The 23,824-nt window shown below is 43.2% G+C and overlaps 2 protein-coding genes across 5 annotated transcripts in view; one reads left to right on the top strand and one right to left on the bottom strand.

The window, feature by feature from the left end:
• The window catches only part of ARHGAP10 (Rho GTPase activating protein 10), a 321,844-nt gene extending 320,897 nt beyond the window's left edge, over positions 1–947 (top strand). The window contains exon 23 of the mRNA XM_082728962.1: positions 176–947. Within this exon, the coding sequence (XP_082585088.1) occupies positions 176–264 (89 nt within the window). The 3' untranslated portion in view covers positions 265–947. The remainder of the gene's footprint in view (positions 1–175) is intronic.
• Positions 948–6,812: 5,865 nt separating this feature from the next.
• The window catches only part of NR3C2 (nuclear receptor subfamily 3 group C member 2), a 337,335-nt gene continuing 320,323 nt past the window's right edge, over positions 6,813–23,824 (bottom strand). For all 4 annotated transcript variants that reach the window (XM_082728958.1, XM_082728960.1, XM_082728959.1 and 1 more), the window contains exon 9: positions 6,813–9,567. In XM_082728958.1, coding sequence (XP_082585084.1) covers positions 9,412–9,567 — 156 coding nt within the window. In that variant the 3' untranslated portion in view covers positions 6,813–9,411. The remainder of the gene's footprint in view (positions 9,568–23,824) is intronic.

The following is a 23,824-nucleotide window of genomic DNA, read 5'->3' as shown; positions in this document are numbered from 1 at the left end:
GAGTGATGGGGACTGTAGTGGCTGAGGGGCAGATCCTATAAATAGCACTTGTACCCGGCCATGGGCCCCCTTCTCTTCTGGTTGAGCCTTTAATGTACACAGCGGTGCAGTGAATTCCACAGGAAGCAAGGCCTTGGGAGCGTTTTGGTGAAAAGTGATTTCTCTTACTTTTCAGTGCAAACCTCGAGGGAACCCGGCTGGCTTGAAGGGACCCTGAATGGCAAGAGGGGGCTGATCCCACAGAATTACGTCAAGCTGCTCTAGTGCCTGGCCACTGAGGCCCCGTCAAGCTGCTCTAGTGCCTGGCCACTGAGGCCCCACGTGGACCTTGGCACCGGGGAGCCGGCCTTCTGCCTCCAGGGTGGAACCCACAGCCACCTGGACACAGGAACTCTACATCACCTATGGGCACTCCAGGGGCAGGGAGGGGGACCGACTGCCCGAGGCAGGGGCAGAGGACGTACCGCAGGGAACTGCTTCGGCCTGTGGAGCTGGAGAAGGGCGTCGGGATTGACAGGATGGACTTTTCACGGGTCAAGCCTTGGGACTTTGGACTGTGAGTTTTTAATTATCCTGTCCTCAGCCTGCCCAGCCTCCCCCGTGGTGACGGCTCCACCGGGCAGCTCCCTGCACACCTGCTGCTGAGATGTGAAAGGGAACTTCACTTACTCGTGGGGGTGTGTGTGGCCTGTGCTCTTGGCTGTGGTGGATGGGGTGTGGAGGGGGCTGCTGCTGGCAGGCGGGGAAGGGTCCAAACCCAGAGGGCAGCGGAGAGATGCTCCTGCTTAGACGGCCTCCCAGGGCCCCACATTCACTCTACTTAGAGCGCACTGGCGTATTTATAACAGGCTTCTCGTTGGTGCTTCTCACCTGTGTGCTGTTTTCCAGACACCACCTTTTTGCCCCAACTTCTCTGTAAATGAAATAAAATGTAATTTACTATTTGATTTTGTGTGTGACAGTGTGGGGAAGAGATCATGGAACTCATTCCCTCTGTAATGTTTTATGATTGGGCACCCAGTGTGTAGAAGTTCATTTTCCTCTGATGTTGGCACGTGCCCACAGGTAGAGTTTATCCACAAGGAGCCTTGCTTTTTCACAGCAGGCTGTGTTCCTGAGGGTGGCAGCCTTCTCTGGCGTGTGAAATCCTGGCTGGCCACCTCCAGCCCCCTGAACAGGCCTTCCCTTATGGCGTGTGTGACTCCTGAGTAGGAGTGGGGCTGGGGCTGTGCTCCCCGGTGGTTCGTGCGTGAGCTGCGTCAGGGCCGGGCCTCATGACTTGCTTCACTGGGCGGCTCCATTCCCCCCCACCCCCACCCCCAGCCCGTGTTCCCTCTGTTTGCTGGGCCTCAGCACTAATCTCTCGATCTGCCTTAAGCTGGGCAGTGGAGCGACTGGTCAGGCATCCAGACCATTCCGGAAGAGTCTCAGCCATGACCGTGCCCATGATGACACCCCTGCTGTGTGTGTGTCGAGGATGAGGGGCGGCCACTGGGATGCTTCCTTCTTCATCCCAGGCACAGACCAAACCTTCTCCCTCATCCCCTGATCTGGAGTCCTTGGAGTGTGGAGCTCCTTTTGAGGAGCCTTATGATCTAAAGCCTGCCTCACCCTGCTGTGGCGGCCTGGGGGTGGGTCTCTCTTCCCCACAGAAGGGAGGCTCCTCAGCCTGTCAGACTTTGCTCCTAAGAATTTGCTGCAGGAGGGGTGTGTCTGCCGCCTCTTCCCCAGATGAGTCGATTCGAGAGCTTGCTGGTTATCAGGTTTGAAGTCACCTCCCTGGACCATGTTGGGTGTCAAGTTTAGGGTAAAGGGTATACAAAGGGAATGGGCCTGTTGAAAAGCATCCATGTTTTACATAAAAATAAAGACAGTCCAAGTGCGATCTAGTTGAAAAAACTGATCTGTGGGCCTAGGGGAGAGGCCTGAGATTGCCAAGGAGCCCAGGGCCTCTGGGTGACGGCCAGTGCAGCATTCTGTTTTCTGAGTTATCGCCTCCTGCTCACTGCGCTGCTTGGGGATGTGGAAGGGAAACTTGGTTTATGAGAAGCCCTTAACTGATGTGTCCCACTTTAAGAAAGCCCTCTGCAGGACAGTGCAAAGGTCTGGGTACTCAGGGGGGGCTCAGTATAGCACTGGGGGTGATCTGGCAGTTTTCCCAATTGCTAGATCCCCATGAGGCATTACAGTCAAGCCCCACTGCACCAAGACCTGATTGATTTGCTTGCTTACAGGCAATTTCCATCCTTGACAGTGAGGTGCACCCTACCTGCTGTTCCCTGCCCAATGGCTGGCAACCCCCAAAGTGTGTTTACCACCCCTTACTTGGTCAAGGAAATTGCTACTCAATGACTACCTGTGTGATTCTGGGTCAATTAAATTGACTCTGGTTCTGTTTCTTCCTCCTAAAAGGAAAATGATAGCCAGAGGTTTGGTTTGGAATGATGTAACCCAAGTGGCATGCCCAGCGTGTGGTATGTGTTTAGTAAATGGGACCTGCTTTCCCTGTATTGTTTCCACCATGACTCAATTACACCTTTGGCATCAGGGCCATTTGTGGTCACGAAGCCCCAGAACATGCTGGGTGCAAGGGCCCCAATAGCCCCAGGCTCTGAAGACCCCTCCTGTGGCAAGCTGAGGAGGAGCACCAGGGAGCAGCCAGGGATGTCTGTCTCTGCCAGTGGGACTGGTCGGCCAGCTTGCCGGGACCTCCAGGTAGGAAGCTCCCCTCTGGGTCTGGCCCAGAGTATACTTTGTAACGGGATCGTGAGGTGTTCGCTTAAATGACAGATGGTCTTCATTCCCCCAGATGAAAAATAGGGTGGATGTGTTTCTGTGTTTCTGCTCAGGGCATGGCCAGTTCCCTGACCATCTGCAGGGCTCTGACCTCTCAGTCCACTGTGTTCATTGAGAGTCACCAAGGGAGCTTTGGCCAAAAGCAGACACTCAGATTTTGTGTTTCTGCGCCATGGGACTGTCTATGGGGCTTTCTGATTGCATCATCCAAGAGCCTGTTCTGGAAATCTCTGTGCCTATAAAGAAGATGCCATGTGAGATTAGAGCCAAAGAGCTTGTGGGGTTCCCCCTCTCCTTTGTGGTAGCAGAAACATCTGCAGTTGGGGGTGTGGGCTGTGGTGTGGGAGCAGTGGATTGTCTGTGCCAGCAACGGATGTTTTTCACTCATTCTTTCCTCATACAGACTGAATGACCCAGGAGAATTTGTCCCATTTTATAGATGGGGAAATGGAGGCCCTCAAGGACAAAGAGTTTTGCTCAGGTTCAGTCAGCTAATCATGTTCTTTCTGCTGTACCATCTTGCCTCTGGGGGCCAGCCAGTAGGGGACAATGGCTGTTTTGGGTTGATTTGCACTCCCTGTCCCAGATTCATGGGTTGATTTGCATTCCCCTTCCCAAATTCGTGTGCTGAATTCTTAATTCCTAGTACCTCAGAATGTGACCTCATTTGGAAATAAGATCATCTCAGGTGTAATTAGTTAAGGTGAGGTCAGTACAGATTTTGATCCAGTATGACTGGTATCCTTATAAAAAGGGTGAAATTTGGACACAGAGACAGATGTACGTAGAAGGAAGACAATGTGAAGAGACACACAGGGAGAGGATAGCTATCCACGAGGCAAAAGGGGAAGTCCAGAACAGATCCCTCCCTCACGGCCCTCAGAAGGAACCAACACTGCCAATACCTCGATCTCAGACTTGCAGCCAATGGTTTGTGGTACCTTATACAGCATTCCTAGGGGACTAATACAGTGGCTACCTGTATGGGTTTCAAGTTGAAAAAAACCTATTTTGAAACTTTTTTCACTATTTTCTACCCTGGCCAAGTGAACTTGATCTCTTTCTGCTTCTGTGGAGAGAGCACTACTGACCTCACTGGGATGGTGTGACCAGCAGGTGACATTAAGTGGCTAAGGGTGCACAGCTGGAAACAGAGTTTGGTAAATGGAGCTGGGAAAAGACAGCTGGCAGGGTACCCTGGTGGTAGGAATTAGTCTTTCCCCTCCTTTTGTCTCCTGGCCACCTGCTGCTTTTCTCCAGGTCCTTCTTCAAAGGCCAGTTCTTGGTCTTTGCCCCTATGTCGTCTGGTCTTTCCCTGCCTTCCCAAGAACATACTCTGCCTCTGTCATCTTGGCCTTGTCTTTGTTCCCTGTTTACCTCAGTGCTAAGCCCCTTCTCACCTTCTTGTTTCCCCTCCAATCTCTCCAAGTCAGTCTTGGTGACTCCTCCTCTCAGCCAGATGTTTTCCATGACTTTCTGAATCTGCCTGAGCCACCCAATTTCCCTTCCTTCCTTTGCCCAAAGATGTTATTCCAGGAGTGTGTGGCTCTGCAAATGTCTTCTCAGAAGCTTGTCAGCACTCTTTGTCCTTCACCGGCTTGGGTAGTAATTTATTGCTACTGCACTTGGGTAACCGGACATAGCCTCTTTGATGCTCATGTCTGCAAAAAGTCTCAGTCTACTGGTTAGAGGAATACCTTGGGGAATTCCTTGCTATCAGGAGATAAACTTGATTGAAAAGCAGATTTCTGCATTTTGCCCAAGAAGACACCCACACTTTGGACCCGGACAGTTAACACACCAGATTCCTTTAGGCAGCTCAGTGCCATGTGCTGGTGTCGTGAAGTTCTTCCTTGGAGGATTTAGCAAATGAGGCAACATGGCAAACAGCAACTCAGAGAGCAGGAGGAGCATGATCCGACCCAGCTCAGCCAGTCTTCCCAGGAGCTGTGACCCTCTCTGGACCAGGCTGGCCCAGGGCATGAAGAGCCAAAGAAATGGGGTTTTCAGACCACCAATAAACTGGAAAGTGCTGTCCTGGTAACATCAGTTCTGTGAAAAAGCATCAGAGTAATTGCCAGTGGTAGATTGATTGAATGATCACAAATTTCAGCCCTCTATGAATCCACATCCCTTTTGTAGAGCCCTCCTACGCTGACTCAAGGTTTGACCTTATAACTGGTTTTGGCTAATGGAACAGGAGCAAACTGGATACAATCAGAGGCGTGAAAAGTATTGCAAAACCATCCTAGACCAGTCCACTGATGGTTAACTACAGAAGCACGATTAGGGCTACCTCAGCCAAGCCTGGTCCAGATCAGCAGGACCCTTCAAGCTGATTCATAAACTCATGAGACCTAATAATAAAAGGTCATTAAAACACCACATTTTGGGGTGCCTGGATGGCTCAGTGGGCTAGGCCTCTGCCTTCGGCTCAGGTCACGATCTCAGGGTCCTGGGATCGAGCCCCGAATCGGGCTCTCTGCTCAGCAGGGAGCCTGCTTCACCCTCTCTCCCTGCTGCCTCTCTGCCTACTTGTGATCTCTCTGTCAAATAAGTAAGTAAAATCTTAAAAAAACAAAACAAAACAAAAAACACTATATTTCGGGATGCTTTTCAGCTAACTATCTGCAACTCTGCTCGGTAGTTCACTTTGCTTTGGGTACGGGCTTGGATATAGTCTTGGTCCATGCTGACCATTCAAATCGTATTGTAATCTTCTCTACTCCAGTGTTGTTTGGGAAGCCACTGTTTGATTTCCAAGAAAACTGCTGCACGAACAATTGGAGACTTGAAATTAAAGTGCCAGAGATACTCATAATCAAGTCATTTTAGTCTGTGTACACTTGCAGTTTATAAAAAGTATGTTAGCACTGACTTTAACATAAAGGGACAATGTTTTCTATTTGCTTGAGGGGCATTCAACATACAGAGGCAAACAAACCCCTAATTACATATGCATCGCCATGCATAATTTCTGCTGCTCTTGTGTACAGTGGCTGGCGGGCTTAGTGGCAGAGACTTCGTTCTTAGCTAATGATTCCTCAAGATGCAGCTGGATTTTTGCATCTGAGCACTTTTAGAAATTCTTAGAAACAGTGTCACCCTTTTCCCGAGAATGAGTCTGCTCTCGTCAGAAAGGACACCCACCTTAATTAAGGGTACACATTGGTGTGGCCTCCAGCTGGTCTCACCCTTGCCCCTTAGTAGGTCAAATTCCATAAGCTTGGAGAAAAAATTAACTGCATGTATAGATATTTTATAAACAAATTTGTGAACCCAACTCCAAAGTTAAAACATTTTTTCTCCTGTTCTGTGTTTCATGGCCATGTTGTGTTCCAGAAGTCTTTCTATCATGTTAAAATGAAGTTGAATTTGTTTAATGCTCAACTGGTCTTCTCTTTCTGGAAGCAAATAGTTTGAATGATCACCAGTTAAATGACACGTTAAAAATGTACTTGAGTCTATCTTTACATGTTTTCTAGTTTTAAGATAAGCTGATAATTGTTTCCTGCTCTTCTGTGGTTCATATTAATGAGCGAAACCAAGGGGAGTGTGAGAAGCATTACGGCCAGCGGGGAGCAGAGTCTCTTGTCGGCCCACGAGGACCCAGGGTGAAGGAGCATGAGAGGACTGTGTGGAGGAAGAACACTGGAGTCAGACGGGACATCTGGTCTACTCAGGTCAGTCCCAGCGCCTGACAGTGATCAAGCTTCCCTGTGGCAGTAGAGAAAGGAGGCAATGCGCCCAGCCCAGAGTGTTTAGTGGCTACATAGCGGGCAGTTCTTGTTGCTAAACTGTTACAGGTTGTTTTAGTGACCCACATATTATCAGCAGTAAGGAACAAGGCACTGAATTAGTCCCAGAAGAGTATAATTAACATGTGTCTAGCAGGGGCTCTATCACAGGGGAACTGTCTTGGATGCAGGCAGAAGCGCATATTCTCCAGATGTAGAGGGGCACAAAGTCCAGGTATGCCTGCAGACACCCAAATGAAATGTTTCCAGAACAACAGGTGATTAAAGTAAAGGATTTATTGTAATCTGCTTACAGTCCTTTGCAAAGACAGACATATGTTTTTGCATAAAGATATAAATTGCTTCATTTTAAACTAATTTAGTGTTTTTTAATTATATGAAGAAGTTTTGGTGAAATATGAATTGTACCAAACCAAGATTTTTAAGAGCAATATGGTACAAAAATAAGAGCAGACAGACAATTTGGACTGGGACAGGCATTCAACAGTGAATTTAGAATATGGCTTTGCTGTTTAATCAAGCAAAGTTACCTGGAGACACATAAAGAGCCAGTAACTTTGTTAATACAAAAAGCTGATGCAGACTGTCTCCATCCCAAACCTGGTTACACTGAAATTCCAATTTCATAAAACGTAAGTCTGAGCTAAAAGCTGCTCTTGTAAGCCGTGTCTTTTCTCGGAACTCCCAGTCTGCATGCTGTGTATTTATCACCCTCCAAGTGTGGCTTTCATATTGCTGTGCATGTAAGTTGACTGTATTTAAAGATCTGCCTATAAATTAAATTACTGAAATTGCAAATTATGTAAGAAAAACTCCTCCCTCTGAATGCAGCTTTCACTGGTTCCCCCTTGCATAAGGCAGGTGTCTTCTGAAAGACAAGGTAATGTTGCCTGCATGGTGAACCCTAGAGAAGAGTATGGATCCCAATGCTGCCTTCTCCTGGCCTAGGGCTTCTCCAGCGACAGCTTTTAGGTTCTGGAAAATAATGGGATTTCACTGAGTACCTGATGATTATCATTACTTTTAAAAAGATTAATTTGGCCTCTAGTCAAAGTCGTTTGTTTAAGTGCAATCATATTGTGAAGCTTCCCCAAAGATAGATAGGTTTGTGATTTGGGGCAAGAGAAAAGGCATAAATTGCATCAGTGCCAAACAGATTAATGAATTAAAAATTTTAGTGCCACTGTCTTGCTTATATGATCTGTAGTTTTTTTTTTTCCAAAACTGTTTATGTATAAAATTTTTAAAACCTACCTTTTAAAAATCTAAAAACCCTCCAATTATCATATGGTCTCCACGCCATTCTGACTGAAATGTGCCAAAATGCATCTTTCCTGGTACGTCCTGCGGCAGCTTACGTGTCCCCCTTACCAGTTCTGAGAGCGCAAAACCTCTTTCCCAGACCAGAAATGAACACGCCACCTTCTACAGATAGAGAGAGTGCCTGGAATTTCCTTTCCCGAAGGAGAAAATGCCGTTTTCTAAAATGGGACGAGACTGTGCTCTCTGGGCCATCGCACTTCCGGCCTCGTGCTCCTAGAGCAGATGCTGCCTCAGGAGAAAAGCAGCAGAAGAGGCCGCTCTCCTACAGCTGCAGCCCCCGCAGGACCTTCGCTCACATGTGTTGCCAAAAGACCCCGTCGAGGAGCTGCAGACACCACAGCCCGTTGTTCCCCGACAGACGCAGGACAGAGCAGAAGCCAGGGAACCTGCTCAAGTCCCAGGAACACCCCCAGCGGGAGACCAAAGACAAAACGAAAGTACAGAAAAAGTAGAAAGGCTGAAAGACAACCAAAGAGGTTTAAGTGTGGTTATTTACAACAGAGACTGTAAAATGGTAAATTAGATATGAAGCTAAAAAAGGCACAGCTTTCCCTTTCTTAAATACACTGTAAACGGTTCATTATGCATGCAGAACATTTCACTTTACAAAAAAAATTTTTACCTTGTTTAGACAAAGATAGTACTTAAATAGTCTCCAGCAAAATAGAATTCTTTCAAAAATACTTTCCCCTTCATCCTATCAACCATTAAAGTTTTTTTGTGTGTGTGTTTTGTTTTTTTTGTTTGTTTGTTTTTGTATGTGTCTCATTTACAAAAGTTCCTTACACCTTAGTTCAGGTCCTTCACAATTTATACATACAGTAATGTACAGCACAGCAAAAGACTGCAAAAAATTATTTGTAAAGCCAACACAATAGATACTAGAAATTGAAACCAAGGCATTGTTTAACATCTTATCTGTTCTAATTAAATAATAAATGGACGCTAAGGGTGTGTATACCAGTGATGCAGAAGCCCGTGCGCGGACAGGAACCCCCGGGGGGGCTGCTGTTCCCCTCCACGTGCTCTGTTATTACACAACAGGAATCTGTATATATTTTTAATTTTTTTGTGTGTTTTTTAAATAACAAAAGAATATTAATGCCCCATATTGACTATACGTTTTATGTGCAACCGAGGGTAAGCTCTAAAAAGTCCGTTAGTCCTTGAACCCTTTTAAAACAAGCGAACGATACCAGAAACTACATGGCATAGTTAAAACTTCCATCTGTTAAAATATCAAAATCAGAGAGTTATTGACTAGATATGGCTTTTCATCCAGAGGAACAGGAACGTGTTTCTAAGCGCTGGGGAGCGGAGAGGGAAGAATCCTTCCGACTGCTCAGGTCTTGCCAAATCCATGTCACACGGCTTTCCCGGCTCCAAACCCTTGACATAATTTTAAACTTGAGAAACTGCTGAACAAGTAGGAATCAGCCATCACATGTGAAAAACCGGATTTCTTGGGTCCTTCGTGGGTGTAGAACAGCATGGGGAAACTTAAGGCAAAACTCTCCTGGTGAGATGTCCTCCGTCACTTCCTGTGAAAGTAAAGGGGCTTGGCGTTCCCGGACTCCACCTTCGGCAGTTGGTCGCTGATGATCTCCACCAGCATCGCGGGGAACTCCACCTTCAGGGCCTGGGACTCCCGGAAGGTGTAGAAGCAGAATTCCAGCAAGTCGCTCACCAGCTGCAACACACAGGACACGACATTGAGGTCTCCTTTCCCTCCCTACACCCCGCACGTCCTAACTCAGGCATGAGCTCCAGCAGCCTTCAGAAAGACGACAGGAAAGCGCCTCTGTGACGCTGCCTGATTTGGCTAAGTCCCCTGTGCTGGGGGAGGAAGGGCGCTCACCTCACTTGTCAGGGAAGGTGCTTTTCATGCAAAACAGGTTCAGCCGAGAGCTGAGTATGGAATACTGACTGACTCTACCGCTGGCAACGGGGGCAGGTCGAGTTCAGAGTGGCTGGGATGCTGAACAGCTCTCACCAAATTCTCATTTGTAAATGTGTGACTCTGCTGGGGCAGGTGTGTATGTGTATCTCTGGGCGCTGGTGATGGGCCTGCCCCAGGCTCTGGGGGGGGGCTGGGGATGGGCAGGTGCTGGCTCAGGGCCTGCACAGTGGAGGCCCAGGACAGCGAGGGACAGCACACAAAACCTTCTTCTCTACTCCCAGGTGGGCCCCACCACCCTCTCCTCCAGCTTCTCACCCTGAGCTGCGGGCAGGAACGAGACTTCTCAGTACCCACCCTGAGCTCTATTAAAGTATAATTGATACATAACATTGCGTAAGATTAAGGTGTCCAATGGGCTGATTGGATACTTACACACTGCAAAATGATTAACACCTTCATCATGTCATATAATTCCCATTTCTTTTTCTGTGGCAAGGATATTTAAGGTCTACTCAGCAACTTTCAAGTATGTGATATAGTATTAGTTATATTACCATGTATACTCCATCCCCAGAACTTATTCTCTCAGCACTGGAAGTTTGGGTCCTTTGAACAGCATCTCCTCATTTCCCCGTCCCTTGGTACTACTACGTGAGTTTGGGCTTTTTTAGATTTCATGTATGAGCGATCTCCTATGGTATTATAATTGTTCCCTGACTTCAGTTAGCATACTGCCCTCAAGTTCCATCCAGTTATGGCCAACAGCAGGACTTTACATGTTTCTCATGGCTCAGTTCCCGTGTGTGTGTGTGTGTGTTTCGGATCCATTCTCAACCACTTTCTATTTCAGCCTGATGGTGACAGAGTGCAAGCGGCAAGGATAATCTCTTGGTCTACTTGCCTGTCTGGCTATTTCCCCTCCTTGTTTGGCCCAAGGACCTTTTCCATCCTCCTGGACCTGAACCACTCCCATTTCTGTAAGTTAACAAAACAAGCACGCACAGATGCAGTATACCATTAACTCCACACCAGGACAAATGAGTTTTGGTCATTTCCCACTGTATTAAAGCACACATTACATGCCATAAAAATCACTCTTATCTTAATAAAAGCATTCTGGTGAAAATACATATGTAACTTTCAGAGTTTTTTCTTTTACCTTAATTAGCAACCCTAAAGACAGTAAATAACTGCACAGTAAAGGCCTTTACTACGAACCAGAAATCAAAAGAATGTCCTCAGGAAAAATATCTGGTGCTTCTGTTTGTGCCTGCGTTTGCCCTCGGTCTGAGGAGGGACACTTCCCTAAGTAGGTTCCAAGGCCTCAGAACTTTAATAAGTGTTCCTTATGCACAGAATGTTGGGCCAAACAAGCTGGAAAACAGCACAAGCCATTGTCCACTACTCTGGGCAGGTTCACATTCTGTGCTTGCCTCGTGAAGGCTGAGTCTCAGTTTCTACATCTGTAAAACGGGGTATATCTGCCTCACAGGTTTAAGAGGACTGAATGAGTGAACTGGGACACAGGAGGCCAGTTCTTAGTCAAGCTGTGGAGAGGTACTGCTGGTAAAACCCCTCTAATTCTGTCCTCCTGAGTGGTTATCCCAAATTCCTTCAAACACGAAACATCATTTTTCTCTATGGGACATAGTTTGCAAAATCTGCTCTCGGTAGTCTTTGTGTAATTTGGTGACCTTGGGTCCCCCTTCTATAAACTGAGGTACAGGAGAATTTTGTGTTTCACCTTTCCAGGAGAGATTCTTAGAACTGAGATAGTAAATTTCTTAATTTTTTAAAAAAGATTTTATTCATGGGCGCCTGGGTGGCTCAGTGGGTTAAGCCGCTGCCTTCGGCTAGGGTCATGATCTCGGGGTCCTGGGATCGAGTCCCGCATCAGGCTCTCTGCTCAGCGGGGAGCCTGATTTCCTCTCTCTTTCTCTCTCTCTCTGCCTGTCTCTCGGTCTACTTGTGATCTCTCTCTCTCAAATAAATAAATAAATAAATAAGATTTTATTCATTTATTAGAGAGAGAGAGAGAGCGCAAGAGCAGGAACACAAGCAACGTGTGCGGGAGAGGGAGAAACAGGCTTCCCACCGAGCAGGGAGCCCAAAGCAGAGCTCAATCCCAGGACCCACTGATCATGACCTGAGCCAAAGGCTTAAAGACTGAGCCACCCAGGTGCCCTCATATTTTATTTTATTTTAAGAAGGGGAGTGGCAGGGACAGAGAGAGAGCAAGAGAAAGAATTTTAAGCAGGTTTCAATCTCACAACCGTGAGATCATTGCCTGAGCCAAAATCAAGAGTCCAACACTTAACCAACTGAGCCACCCAGGTGCCCTTTTTTTTTTTTTTTTTTTTTAAAGATGGTGGACTAGTGGCTGTGAAAGCTACAATCCTTGCTGGGCCTCACTCTCCGTATGTGGTGCAACAAATGAGCTGGTCATTTCGACTGCAGGGCACACCTTGCAGTGGTGACGGCAGAGCTTTCTGCACCAGCTGCGGGCACACAGAACCAAGTTTAAGTTCACCCCCATCTCTACCCCTCCCTGTTCCCAAGAGCCCTCTTTGTGGGATGCCTGCAGGACTGTGGAAGAGGATGGTTTTTCCTTTTAAAAAATGTTAACCTCCATATAAAATTGTACCAAAAAAATAAAGTACCTAGGAATCAACCAAGGAGGTAGAAAACCTATACTCTAAAAACTATAAAACACTGATGAAAAAAAGTGAAGACAACACAAAAATATGGGAAGATACTTCGTGCTCATGGATTGGAAGTACAAATATTTTTAAGATGCTTATACACCCAAAACGATCCATAGATTTAATGCAATCCCTATCAAAGAACTATAATAATCCTAAAATTTGTATGGAACCACAAAAGACCCCCAGTAGTCAAAGCAATCTTGAAAAAGAGCAAAGCTAGAGGCATCACAATTCTGAATTTCAAGATATACAACAAAGCTATAATAACACAGTATGGTACTGGCACAAAAGCAGACACATAGCTCAATGGAATAAAGAGCCCAGAAATCAACCATGCTTATATGGTCAATTAACCTGTAAAAAGGAGGCAATAATATACAACAGGGAACCACAGGTTGTTTCAGTAAGTGGTGCTGGGAAGACTGGAGCACCTTCTCATACTATACACAAAAATGAACTCAAAATGGGTTTAAGATCTAAATGCAGGACCTCAAAACATAAAACTCCTAGAAGAAGACATAAACAGTACCTTCTTTGACATTTGCCTTCACAAGATTTTTCTAGATATGTCTCCTGAGGCAAGGGAAACAAAAAGCAACAATAAACTATTGCGACTACATCAAACCAAAAAAGCTCCCCCCCCCCCCCACAGAGAAGGAAACTATCAACAAAACTAAAAGAAAACCTACTGAATATTTGTAAGTGATAGTAGACTGGATAAGGAGTTAATATTCAAAATATATAAAGAACTCCTACAACACCCCCCAAGACCAAATAACCCAATTTAAAAAGGGGCACAAGACCTGAATAAACATTTCTCCAAAGAAGACATCCAGATGGTCAACAGACACATGAGAAGATGCTCAACATCAGCGACCATCAGGGAAATGTGAATCAAAACCACAGTGAGATATCACCGTATACCTGTCAGAATGGCTAGAATCTAAAAGACAACATTAAAAGAAATGTGTTGGTGAGGATGTAGAGAAAAAGGAACCCCTGTGCACTGTTGGTGGGAAGGCAAACTGGTGCAGCCACTCTGGAAAACAGCATGGAACTTCCTCAAAAAAATTTAAAAAGAGAAATACCCTATGATCCAGTAATTCCATTACTGGGTATTTACCTCCCCCCAAATGAAAACACTAATTCAAAAAGATATATGCACCTGTATATTTATTGCAGCATTATTTACGATAGCCAAGATATGGAAACAGCCCAAGTGTCCACTGACTGATGAATGGATAAAGATGTGGTGTGTGTGTGTGTGTGTGTGCACATGCACACACACAATTGAATATTATCCAAAAAGAAGGGATAAGCCATAAAAAAGGATTAAAGTCTGGTCATTTGCAACAACATGGATGCAACTAGAGAGTATTATGCCAGTCAGAGAGAGACAAATACCATAGGACTTCACTCTCAGGTGGAATCTAAAAAACAAAACAAATGAGGAGCAGAACCAGAACCAAAAATACAGAGAACTAATGCTACAGAATGAAGCTGCCTTTTGTCTAAGTTGATAATTAGCCACGGAGCCAGGGGTACCATCGTCTCTCTCTCTCTTTTTAAAAAATATTTATTAAAAATATTTATTTATTTATTTGACCCTGAGAGAGAGTGTGAGCACAAGAGCGCGCGTGCGCGCACAAGTAGGCAGAGAGGCAGGCAGAGAGAGAGGGAGAAGCAGGCTCCCTGCTGAGCAGAGAGCCTGATGCGGGGCTTGATCCCAGGACACGGAGACCATGACTTGAGCTGAAGGCAGAGGCTTAAACCACTGAGCCAGCCAGGCACCCCATCTTCTCTTTTTTTGCAGTGGTTTGCATCTCTTCTTAGTGTAACTTTTCACATTTGCAGGTCCCTGAGCAGCCTACAAGCTCTTTGGAGGCAGGAAGCACCCACCCACTCAGCTCCACTGCATCCGAGAAAGGCCCCCTTCCCACTCCTTCTGTGCAGCCCTGCTGAGAGCTCCAGGGACCAGAGTCCCTGTTGCTGGGCCTTGCTCTTGTGTTTCTCAGACTTTTTCCAAACTCTTAAGTGCTCAGAATTAACTAATTTCAACAGTGTTTCCTTAGGGCAGTGTATTGCTAGTTCTAATCAATGAACCCAAACAAAACTGGGTAATTTAGACGGGCATCTTCATTTTAGTGGCACTAAGTAGGTAAAGCAGGCTCAATACATAAAGCTAAACTCTTTCATCAGTACTCAAAGCTATCCCCTTTCATCCTGCCCTGTGATTCTGGGCAACTCACTGATGCTGGGTTTTACAATGTGACTTCATACATACGCCATGCCATGGTGCCATGAACCCCAGTCACTGCTCACTGGGGTTAGAGGGACAGGTGTGGGGAGGGGAGTCACAGCTAAAGAGATCGGAGTCCTACTGCTCCACTAGCCCATCAGCATGAATACGTTAACTGCAATGAGACAAAAGGCCAGATGCCTGAATATCGATCCTCACCAGGCTTTCCTGGTAAACACCAGGCCAGAGGGAGAGGCAAGAACCCTCACTGTTGCCAGAAATGAGTCTCACATTATTAGGAATCAGAGAAAGTCCTGTGCACTGACTTTTCATCCTGTACAAAGTCTATCTGCTGGATCACGGAAGTTTTAGCTAGTTGCCGGGCATGATTTATCCCGCCTGAAGGGCCACAGTGATCAGGGTGGTAGAGGATGCTGGTGAGGTCTCAGGGCAACTGATGGCACTTTACTTGCACCAAACACGAAGCTGTCAGGTTCCATGAGTGCCCCCTCCCCCATCGAATCATTGCCAGCAGCATGGCTGCTCCTACCCCAAGCGACAAATGGCCTGTGGGGCACCATGCAGGGAGGGTCTGGCACCACTGTTCTCAGGTTACACAGTCACCAGATGGTGACGGAAACACCTGAATGATAACAGCCTCTCTGAAGTAGGGTCACACATATTTTCAACAGCACATTCACTTCTTGTAAGTTATCTGCTGACTCCGGAACTTTCCCCCAAATAGGATCAAGCTTATAGCCTGAAATGAGCACAGGGAGGGAGATGGGGATGGTGGTTCAAGGTTTATTTTCAAAGATCAGAATTTTAGCCAGCTATGTAACAGGGTTACCTGCAAAAGATAGACAGCTTCAACTCGAATTGCTGTTATACTCATAGAAATGGCCAGCAACCATTTACTCCAGGTATTCCTGCAACAGCTTTGTGAATACTGGAAAAGGCTACTCAGTGATTGTATAAGCAGTCCGGCCTTCATTCCAAACCCTATGCTCCACCCATTGCAAATCAGTGTGGAAGATGGCTGCAAATGCAAATGTGGGCCCCTTAGGGCTGTTTCTCTCTGGCTGGTGATGCCTCAGTGAAACATAATGGTGACATGGTACTTGAGTAACAACAGCAACCCAAATTTAGTAGCATTAGCTTCTATACCCAGAAGATAATATAACCTTTAACAATACAGTTATACTGCTATTTACTTGTGGGTTCCCTCTGGAAACCCAAGCCACACAATGGCACTACTCTGCTGAGTGCTCTTAGTGGGCCTACCTACAGGCTGCATTTGGTGGCAGTCCTAATGGCAGGAAAACACCATTAGGAAGTGATGTTAGCACACAGCAGTGGAGGGCATTCCTCCTTTTTTGTCCCTCTTTTTCAATGAAGAGTTAGTCATCTATCCATGAACAAAACTGCCTTTGTGGGAATTGCAGGATCTGGCACCATATGCCAAGGAACCAAGAGGAGTCTGGCTCACCTGTGTATCTGGTTATGGGCACAGGCTGTGGGACCAGTGGGGCAGTGAGCTTGCCCAACCTCTCTTGCCATAATCAGGAAAAAAACCTAAAGAGTGCTGACGTGGGCTGATACCCATAGACAACAGAGAAACTTCTAAAGCTTAGTCCTTATGAAGACAGACTCCAGCATGCCAAAAGAGCTACAAACAAGTCTGGACACAGCAGAGATGGTAGAAAGAACTTTACCAACACTGTCCTCACCCCTACCAAGGAAACACTGCATTGGGCTGAACTAGCAGGTGGTAGTGATCTCTCTCATAGAGAAAAAGAAGAGCAGTGAGTGTCTAGCTATCCCAGTGGTGTGGAATGCTGCTAGAGAAACCTGTTACTCTCCAGCAGCACCCGAAGAACTTACTTAGGCAAGATCTCCATGATTGGGAGGAAAGACGAGGTAAGAAAACCAAAGGACATTAAAGGGACTCAGGGCATGCTGATTGTACTCAGCAGGAAGTCCAAGCAAGAGCCCCTGGGAGTACTACATCTGAGAATCTCCCTATGGGGCCTGTGGGCAACTCTAATGCCCCAAGGGCTAAATCCATACCTCCTTGCACTCTGTGGGTGGTTACATGTGCACACTCCCAAGTGTGGTGGCAAGAGCAAGCTCTTTAGGAGTGTGCTCAGAATTCAGGCCAGAGTCTGTGGACAAGGGGGAAACCACAATCTTGAGCTGTCTTCTGGAAAATAAAAGAAAGGTTTCCAATAGCCAGCCTGGTGAGTTTTAAGAACCAAAGATGTAAGAGCTTAAGAATTTTGCCACAAGAGGGAGCAAGAATAGTGGAACAGGTGTACCCATACAAAGGCAGAGAAAATCCTAGATGGAAATAGCACTAATGAACCAAATACCCAACCTGAAGGCAACAATCAAAGATTTAAGGAGGTGACTGCTACTTCAAGTGTGAAAGAAGCAATTCAAAACTATAAAGAACATGAAAAATCAAGGAAACATGTCACTACCAAAAAATAATAATTCTCCAATAACAGCTCAAAGGCAAGGGGTTTTGGATAAAGAAATCAAAATCAGTGTTGAAGAAACTCAATTAGCTACCAGAAAACTCTAAATATAGTTGAAATCACACACACACATGCACATGCAAATACAGAAATGTTCAAGATGAGATATTACTAACAAGACAGAAATTACAGAATGGAACCAAGCAGATATTCTGTACCTGAAGAACTCAATAAATGAAATAAAAAATGTAACAGACTAGAGCAAATGGAAGACAAAATAAGTGAGTTAGAAGACAGACTTTTGAAATAACCAAGTTAGAGGAAAACAAAAACAAAATGAAAAACTGTGAAGAAAAACTACATGATCTAATTTATGGGATTTCATCAAAAGAGCATATATTAGAATAATCCAGATTCTAAAAAGAAAAAAAGAAGATAAGGGGACAGAAAGTTTATTTAAAGAAATAATAGCTGAGAAGTTCCCAAACATGCAGAGAGAATTGGACATCTAAGTTCACAGAGCCATAGAAGATTACCCTACTATCTCATGCAAAAAGACCTTCTCCAAGACACATTATAATGAAACTATAAAAAAAAAAGTTAAAGATTAAGGAATTCTATAAGTATCCAGGGGGAAAAAAGCTGTAACCTACAAAGGGACCACCATTAGGCTGTCAGCAGATTTCTCAATAGAAGCACCATAGGCCAGGTAAGAGGGGAATGACATATTCAAAGTATTGAAAGAAAAAAAATTGTCAGCTAATAGTACTATATCCAGCATAGTTATCCTTCAGATATAAAGGAGAAATAAAGACTTCCCCAAACAAAAGCTGAAGGAGCTCTTCACCATTAAACATGCTTTGTAAGAAATGCTGAAAGTTCTTTAGGCTAAAATAAATTGATACTAATCAGCACCATGAAAATACACAAAATTATACAACACACTGGTATGGTAAATACAGTGGATGGATGTTATAGTATAGTATACAGTCAAAGAAAAAAGGACTAAAAATAATTAGAGCTACTATAATTTAACTATAGCTACTATAATTTTGTTATACAAGTAAACAACATAAAAAGAGGTAAACAGACCTCAATGTGAGGCAGGAATCTATCAAAATTGTATAGGAGAACAAAGGCAGTAATCTCTTTGACACTGGCCACAGCAACTTCTTTCAAGACATGTCTCCAAAGCAAAGTAAACAAAAGCAAAAATGAACTCTTGGGACTTCTTCAAGATCAAAAGCTTCTGCGCAGCAAAGAATACAGTCAACAGAACAAAGAGGCAACCCACGCAATAGGAGAAGATATATGCAAATGACACTACAGACAAAGGGCTGATATCCAAGATCTGTAAAGAATTCCTCAAACTCAATGCCCCCAAAAACCAGATAATCATGTCAAAAAATGGACAGAAGACATGAACAGATACTTCTCCAAAGAAGACATACAAATGACTAACAGACACATGAAAAAATGTTCATCATCATTAGCCATCAGGGAGATTCAAATAAAAACCACACTGACATACTACCTTACACCAGTTAGAATGGCCAAAATTAACAGGACAGGAAACAACAAGTGTTGGAGAGGATGTGGAGAAAGGGGTGCCCTCTTACACTGCTGGTGGGAAGGCAAGTTGGTGCAGCCACTTTGGAAAACAGTGTGGAGATTCCTTAAGAAATTAAAAATAGAGCTTCCCTATGACCCCACAATTGCACTATTGGGTATTTACCCCAAATATACTGATATAGTGAAATGAAGAGCCATCTGTACCCCAATGTTCACAGCAGCAATGGCCACAGTCACCAAACTGTGGAAAGAACCAAGATGCCCTTAACAGTAAAGAAGATATGGTCCGTATATTATATACAATGGAGTATTATACCTCCATCAGAAAGGATGAATACCCAACTTTTGTGTCAACAAGGACCAGACTGGAGGAGATTATGCTGAGTGAAATAAGTCAAGCAGAGAGAGTCAATTATCATATGGTTTCACTTACTTGTGGAGCATAAGGAATAACATGGAAGACACTGGGAGATGGGGAGGAGAAGTGAGTTGGGGGAAATCAGGAGGGGAGACAAACAATGAGAGACTGTGGACTCTGAGAAACAACTGAAGGTTTTGGAGGGGAGGAGGATGGGAAGTTGGGTGAGCCTGGTTGTGGGTATTCTGGAGGGCATGTATTTCATGGAGCACTGCGTGTGCTGCATAAACAATGAATTCTGGAACACTGAAAAAGAAATAAAATGAAAAAACAAAAAACCCTAAAACAAAAACAGACAAAAAAAGAGGTAAATAATCACATCATAAATAAACAAGGGGGGTAGTTAAGGGTGAAGCATTTGTAAACAATTGAAGTTAAGTTGCTGTCAGCTTAAAATGGCCTGTTTTATTTATGAAAAGTCTTATGTAAGCCTCATGGTAACCACAAAGCGAAAACCTAGAATAGATGCACAAAAGATAAAAGAGGGAAGCCGAGCATACCACCATAAAAAATCACTAATTTACCAACTTAGGCAGAAATAGAAGGAGACTATGTAAATACAAAATAATTCGAAAACAATAAGATGGCATTATAAGATCTTACATATAAGCTGTTATATGCAAACAATGGATCATGGAACACTATATCAAAAACTAATGAAGTACTGTACAGTGACTAACATAATAAAAAATAAAAATATTTGAAATTAAAAAGATAAGAATTCTAAATGTAAATGGATTGAATTAACCAATCCCAAAGCACAGTGGCTGGATGACTAAAAAAATGTAGCTGCCTACAAGTCACTCACTGCGGCTTCACACAGGATACACATAGGCACAGAGTGAAGAGATAGAAAAAGGTATTCCATTCCAGTGAATATCAAAAGAAAGTAAGGGTAGCTATACTTAAATCAGAACAAATAGACTTGAAGCCAAAATGGTAACAAGAGACAAAGGTCAATATATAATGAAAAAGGGATCAATTCATCAAGAGATGTAACAGTCATACATACATACACACCCAATATTGGAACACCTAAATATATTAAGCAAATATTAGTAGATCTGAAGGAAGAAACAGACAACAATACAAGAATAGTAGGGGACGTCTAATACTCCAATTTTAGCAATAGACAGATCATCCAGACAGAAAACTAACAAGTGAACATTGGGGTTGAGCCACACATTAGGCCAAACGGATCTAACAAAGATTTATAGGCCATTCCTTCTCACAGAGGAATACACATTCTTTTCATGGGCACATGGAACATTCTTCAGGAGAGGCCACACGATAGAACACAAGTCAAGTCTTGTGAATTTAAGATGACTGAAATCATACCAAGAATTCTTTCTCACTACAATGTAACAAAACCAGAATAACAAGAGGAAAGCTAAAATATGTGAAAAGCTACAAATACATGAAAATTAAATAACATACTTTTGAACGCCCAATGGTTCAGAGAAGAAATCAAAAGGAAATAAAATATTTCAAAACAAATGAAAATGAAATGCAATATACCAAAACATATGGGATGCTGCCAAAGCAGTTCTGAGAGGGAATTTTATAGTAATAAGTGCATATATTAAAATAAAAGGATCTCAAATAACCTCACTTTATATTTTCTTTTTCTAGAAAAAGAAGAACTAAGCCCCAAGTCAGCAAAAGGAAATTAGTAACAAAGATTAAAATGGAAATAAGTGAAATAGAGACAAGGAAAATAACAGAAAAAAATCAGTGAAACTAAGAGATGGTTTTTCAAAAAGAGTAAACTGTCAAATCTATAGCTAAACTAAAAGGACAAAGAGAGGACTCGAAATCAGAATTGGAAGAGGTGACATTACAAGTGATACTACAGAAATTTACAAAGGATTGTAAAAAATTACTATGAACAAATTCTATGCTAACAAATTGGTTAATCTGGAAGAAATGATAAATTCTTGGAAACCTACAACCTGCCAAGAATGAATGAGGAAGAAACAGAAAATATGAACAGACCAATAGTACATGAGGTGATTTAATCAGTAATTAGAAAGCTCCAAACACTGAAAACTCCAGGACCATTACCATTATACCATACCATTACCAAAGCCAGATAAGGACATAAGAAAACTATAGACTACTATCCCTGATGTATACAGATACAAAATTCTCAACAAAATAAAAGCAAGCCAAACTCAGCAATGCATTAAAAGGATTGAACACCATGACCAAGTAGGATTTATTCTGGGAATGCAAGGATGGTTCGTTCAATATACATACATCAATAAATGTGATACACTACATTAACAGAAAGATAAAAATCATGGTCATATAAATAGCTGCACAATAAACATCTGACAAAATACAACATACTTTCATGATAAAAACCCTCAACAAAATGGTTATATAAGGAATAAACCTCAATATAGTAAAGGCCACATATGACAAACCCACAGGTAACATACTCAACAGTGAAAAACTGAAAGCTTTTCCTCTAAGATGAGAAATAAGGCAAGAATGCCCTCTTTTATTCAACACAGTACTGAAAGTCCTGGCTATAGCAATTAGGAAAGACAAAGAAATAAAAAGCATCCAATTCTAGGAGAAAGAAGTAAAATTGTTATTTGCAGATGATATAATCTAATAGAGAGAAACCTTTAAAGACTCAACCCAAACTGAATCAATGAATTCAATGAAGTTGCAGGAGATAAAATCAACATACAGAAATTAGTTGCATTTCATACACTAACAACAAAATATTTGAAAAAAATAAAACTATCCCATTCACAATAGTATTCAAACAATAAAATAATTAAGACTAAATTTAACAAAGGAAATGAAAGATCTGTATAATGAAAATTATAAGTCATTGATGAAAGTAACTGAAGAAAATGCAAAAAAATGGAAAGATATCTTGTGTCCAGGGGATCAGAAGACTTAACTTATTAAAATGTCTTTACTACTCAAGGCCATTTCTATATTCATTACAATTGCTATCAAAACCTTAACAGCATTTTCACAGAAATTTTAAGAAAAAAGTATGAAACCATAAAAGATGCTGAATAGCAAAGCAATCATGAGGAATAAGAAATCTGAAAGCATTATCTTTCCTTATTTCAAACTATACTACTGAGCTACACAGTAATTTAAATATATGTTTGTTATAAAAATAGACACAGAGCAATGGAACAGGGAGTCCAGAAGTAAACGCCAATATTAACAGTCAACTAATATTTGACAAGGGAGCCAAGAACACTCAATAGGGAAAGGATGGTCTCTAGAATAAATGGTGTTGAGAAAACTGGACCCCTATCCTATACCATACACAAAAGTTAACTTGAAATGGATTGAAGACTTAAACATATAACCCGATACCATAAAACCCCTAGGGGGAAAAACATAGGAAAGAAGCTCCTTGACATTAGTCTTATCAATGGGTTTTTAGATATGACACTAAAAGCACAAACAACAAAAGCAAAATTCAACAAGTGGGACTACATAAAACTGAAAAGCTTCTGCAGAGCAAAGGAAACAATCAAAGAAAGAGAAAAGGCAACCTAATGACCTAATGAATGGAAGAAAAATATTTACAAACTATATTCCAGAGAAGGGATTACTATCCAAAGTATATAAAGAATTCATCCATCTCAGAAACAACAACAACAACAAAAAAACCCAAAACCCAATTAAAACAAAACAAAAACAAAAGCCACACACACACACACACACACACACACGAGCAGAGGAACTAAACACATTTTTCCAAAGAAGATATCCAAATGGTCAACAGGTATGTGAAAAGATGCTCGGCATCACTGAATATCAAGAAAATGCATATCAAAACCACAATGAAATAACACCACACACCTGTAAGAATGGCTGTCATTAAGAAGACTACAGAAAACAAATGTTGGTAAGGATGTGGAGAAAAGGGAATGAACACTTGTACCTACTGGTGGGAATAATGCAAAGTTGTTCGGCCACTATGGTAAACAGTATGGAGGCTCCACATAACATTAAATATGTACCATATGATCCAACAGCCCTACTCCTGGGTATATAATCCAAAGGAAATGAAGATAGGGCATGGAAGAGAGATCTGCACTCCCATGTGCACTGCAGCATTATTCACAATAGCCAACATATGGAAACAACCTGTGTTTGTCAGTAGATAGATAAAGAAGATGTGTGACACACACACACACACACACACACACGGATATTATCCAGCCTTAAGAATGAAGGAGATCTTGTCACTGGTAATTAACAGATGGCCCATAAGGGCATTATGCTCAGTGAAACAAGGCAGACAGAGAAAGACAAATGCCATATTATCTCACTTAGATGTAAAATCAGAAAAAGCCAATCTTGATGGCAACTTTAGGAAGATCCTGAATTCACCCCCCCTCTAATGGACACACCAAAGTCTACACCTACATATAAAGCAATTCCTCCTGAAGGATTGTGGGTTGACTGAACAGCATTGGCACAATAAAGCATTGTGGGCCCACACACATAATTGCTGGAGAGACAGAGACATGGTAGTGATGGGAATCTCATCCCCAATGTGGTAACCTGCGGTAGGGAGGGACATCACAGATGGGCCATGTACAGATTCATCTGACCTGGGGCACAGCAAAAAAACATCAGTTTA

This window comes from Mustela nivalis (assembly GCF_964662115.1).
Source record: "Mustela nivalis genome assembly, chromosome: 4".
Taxonomy (NCBI): Eukaryota; Metazoa; Chordata; class Mammalia; order Carnivora; family Mustelidae; genus Mustela; species Mustela nivalis.
The sequence above is the reverse complement of the archived record's forward strand: the minus strand, read 5'-3'. Positions and strand labels throughout refer to the sequence as shown.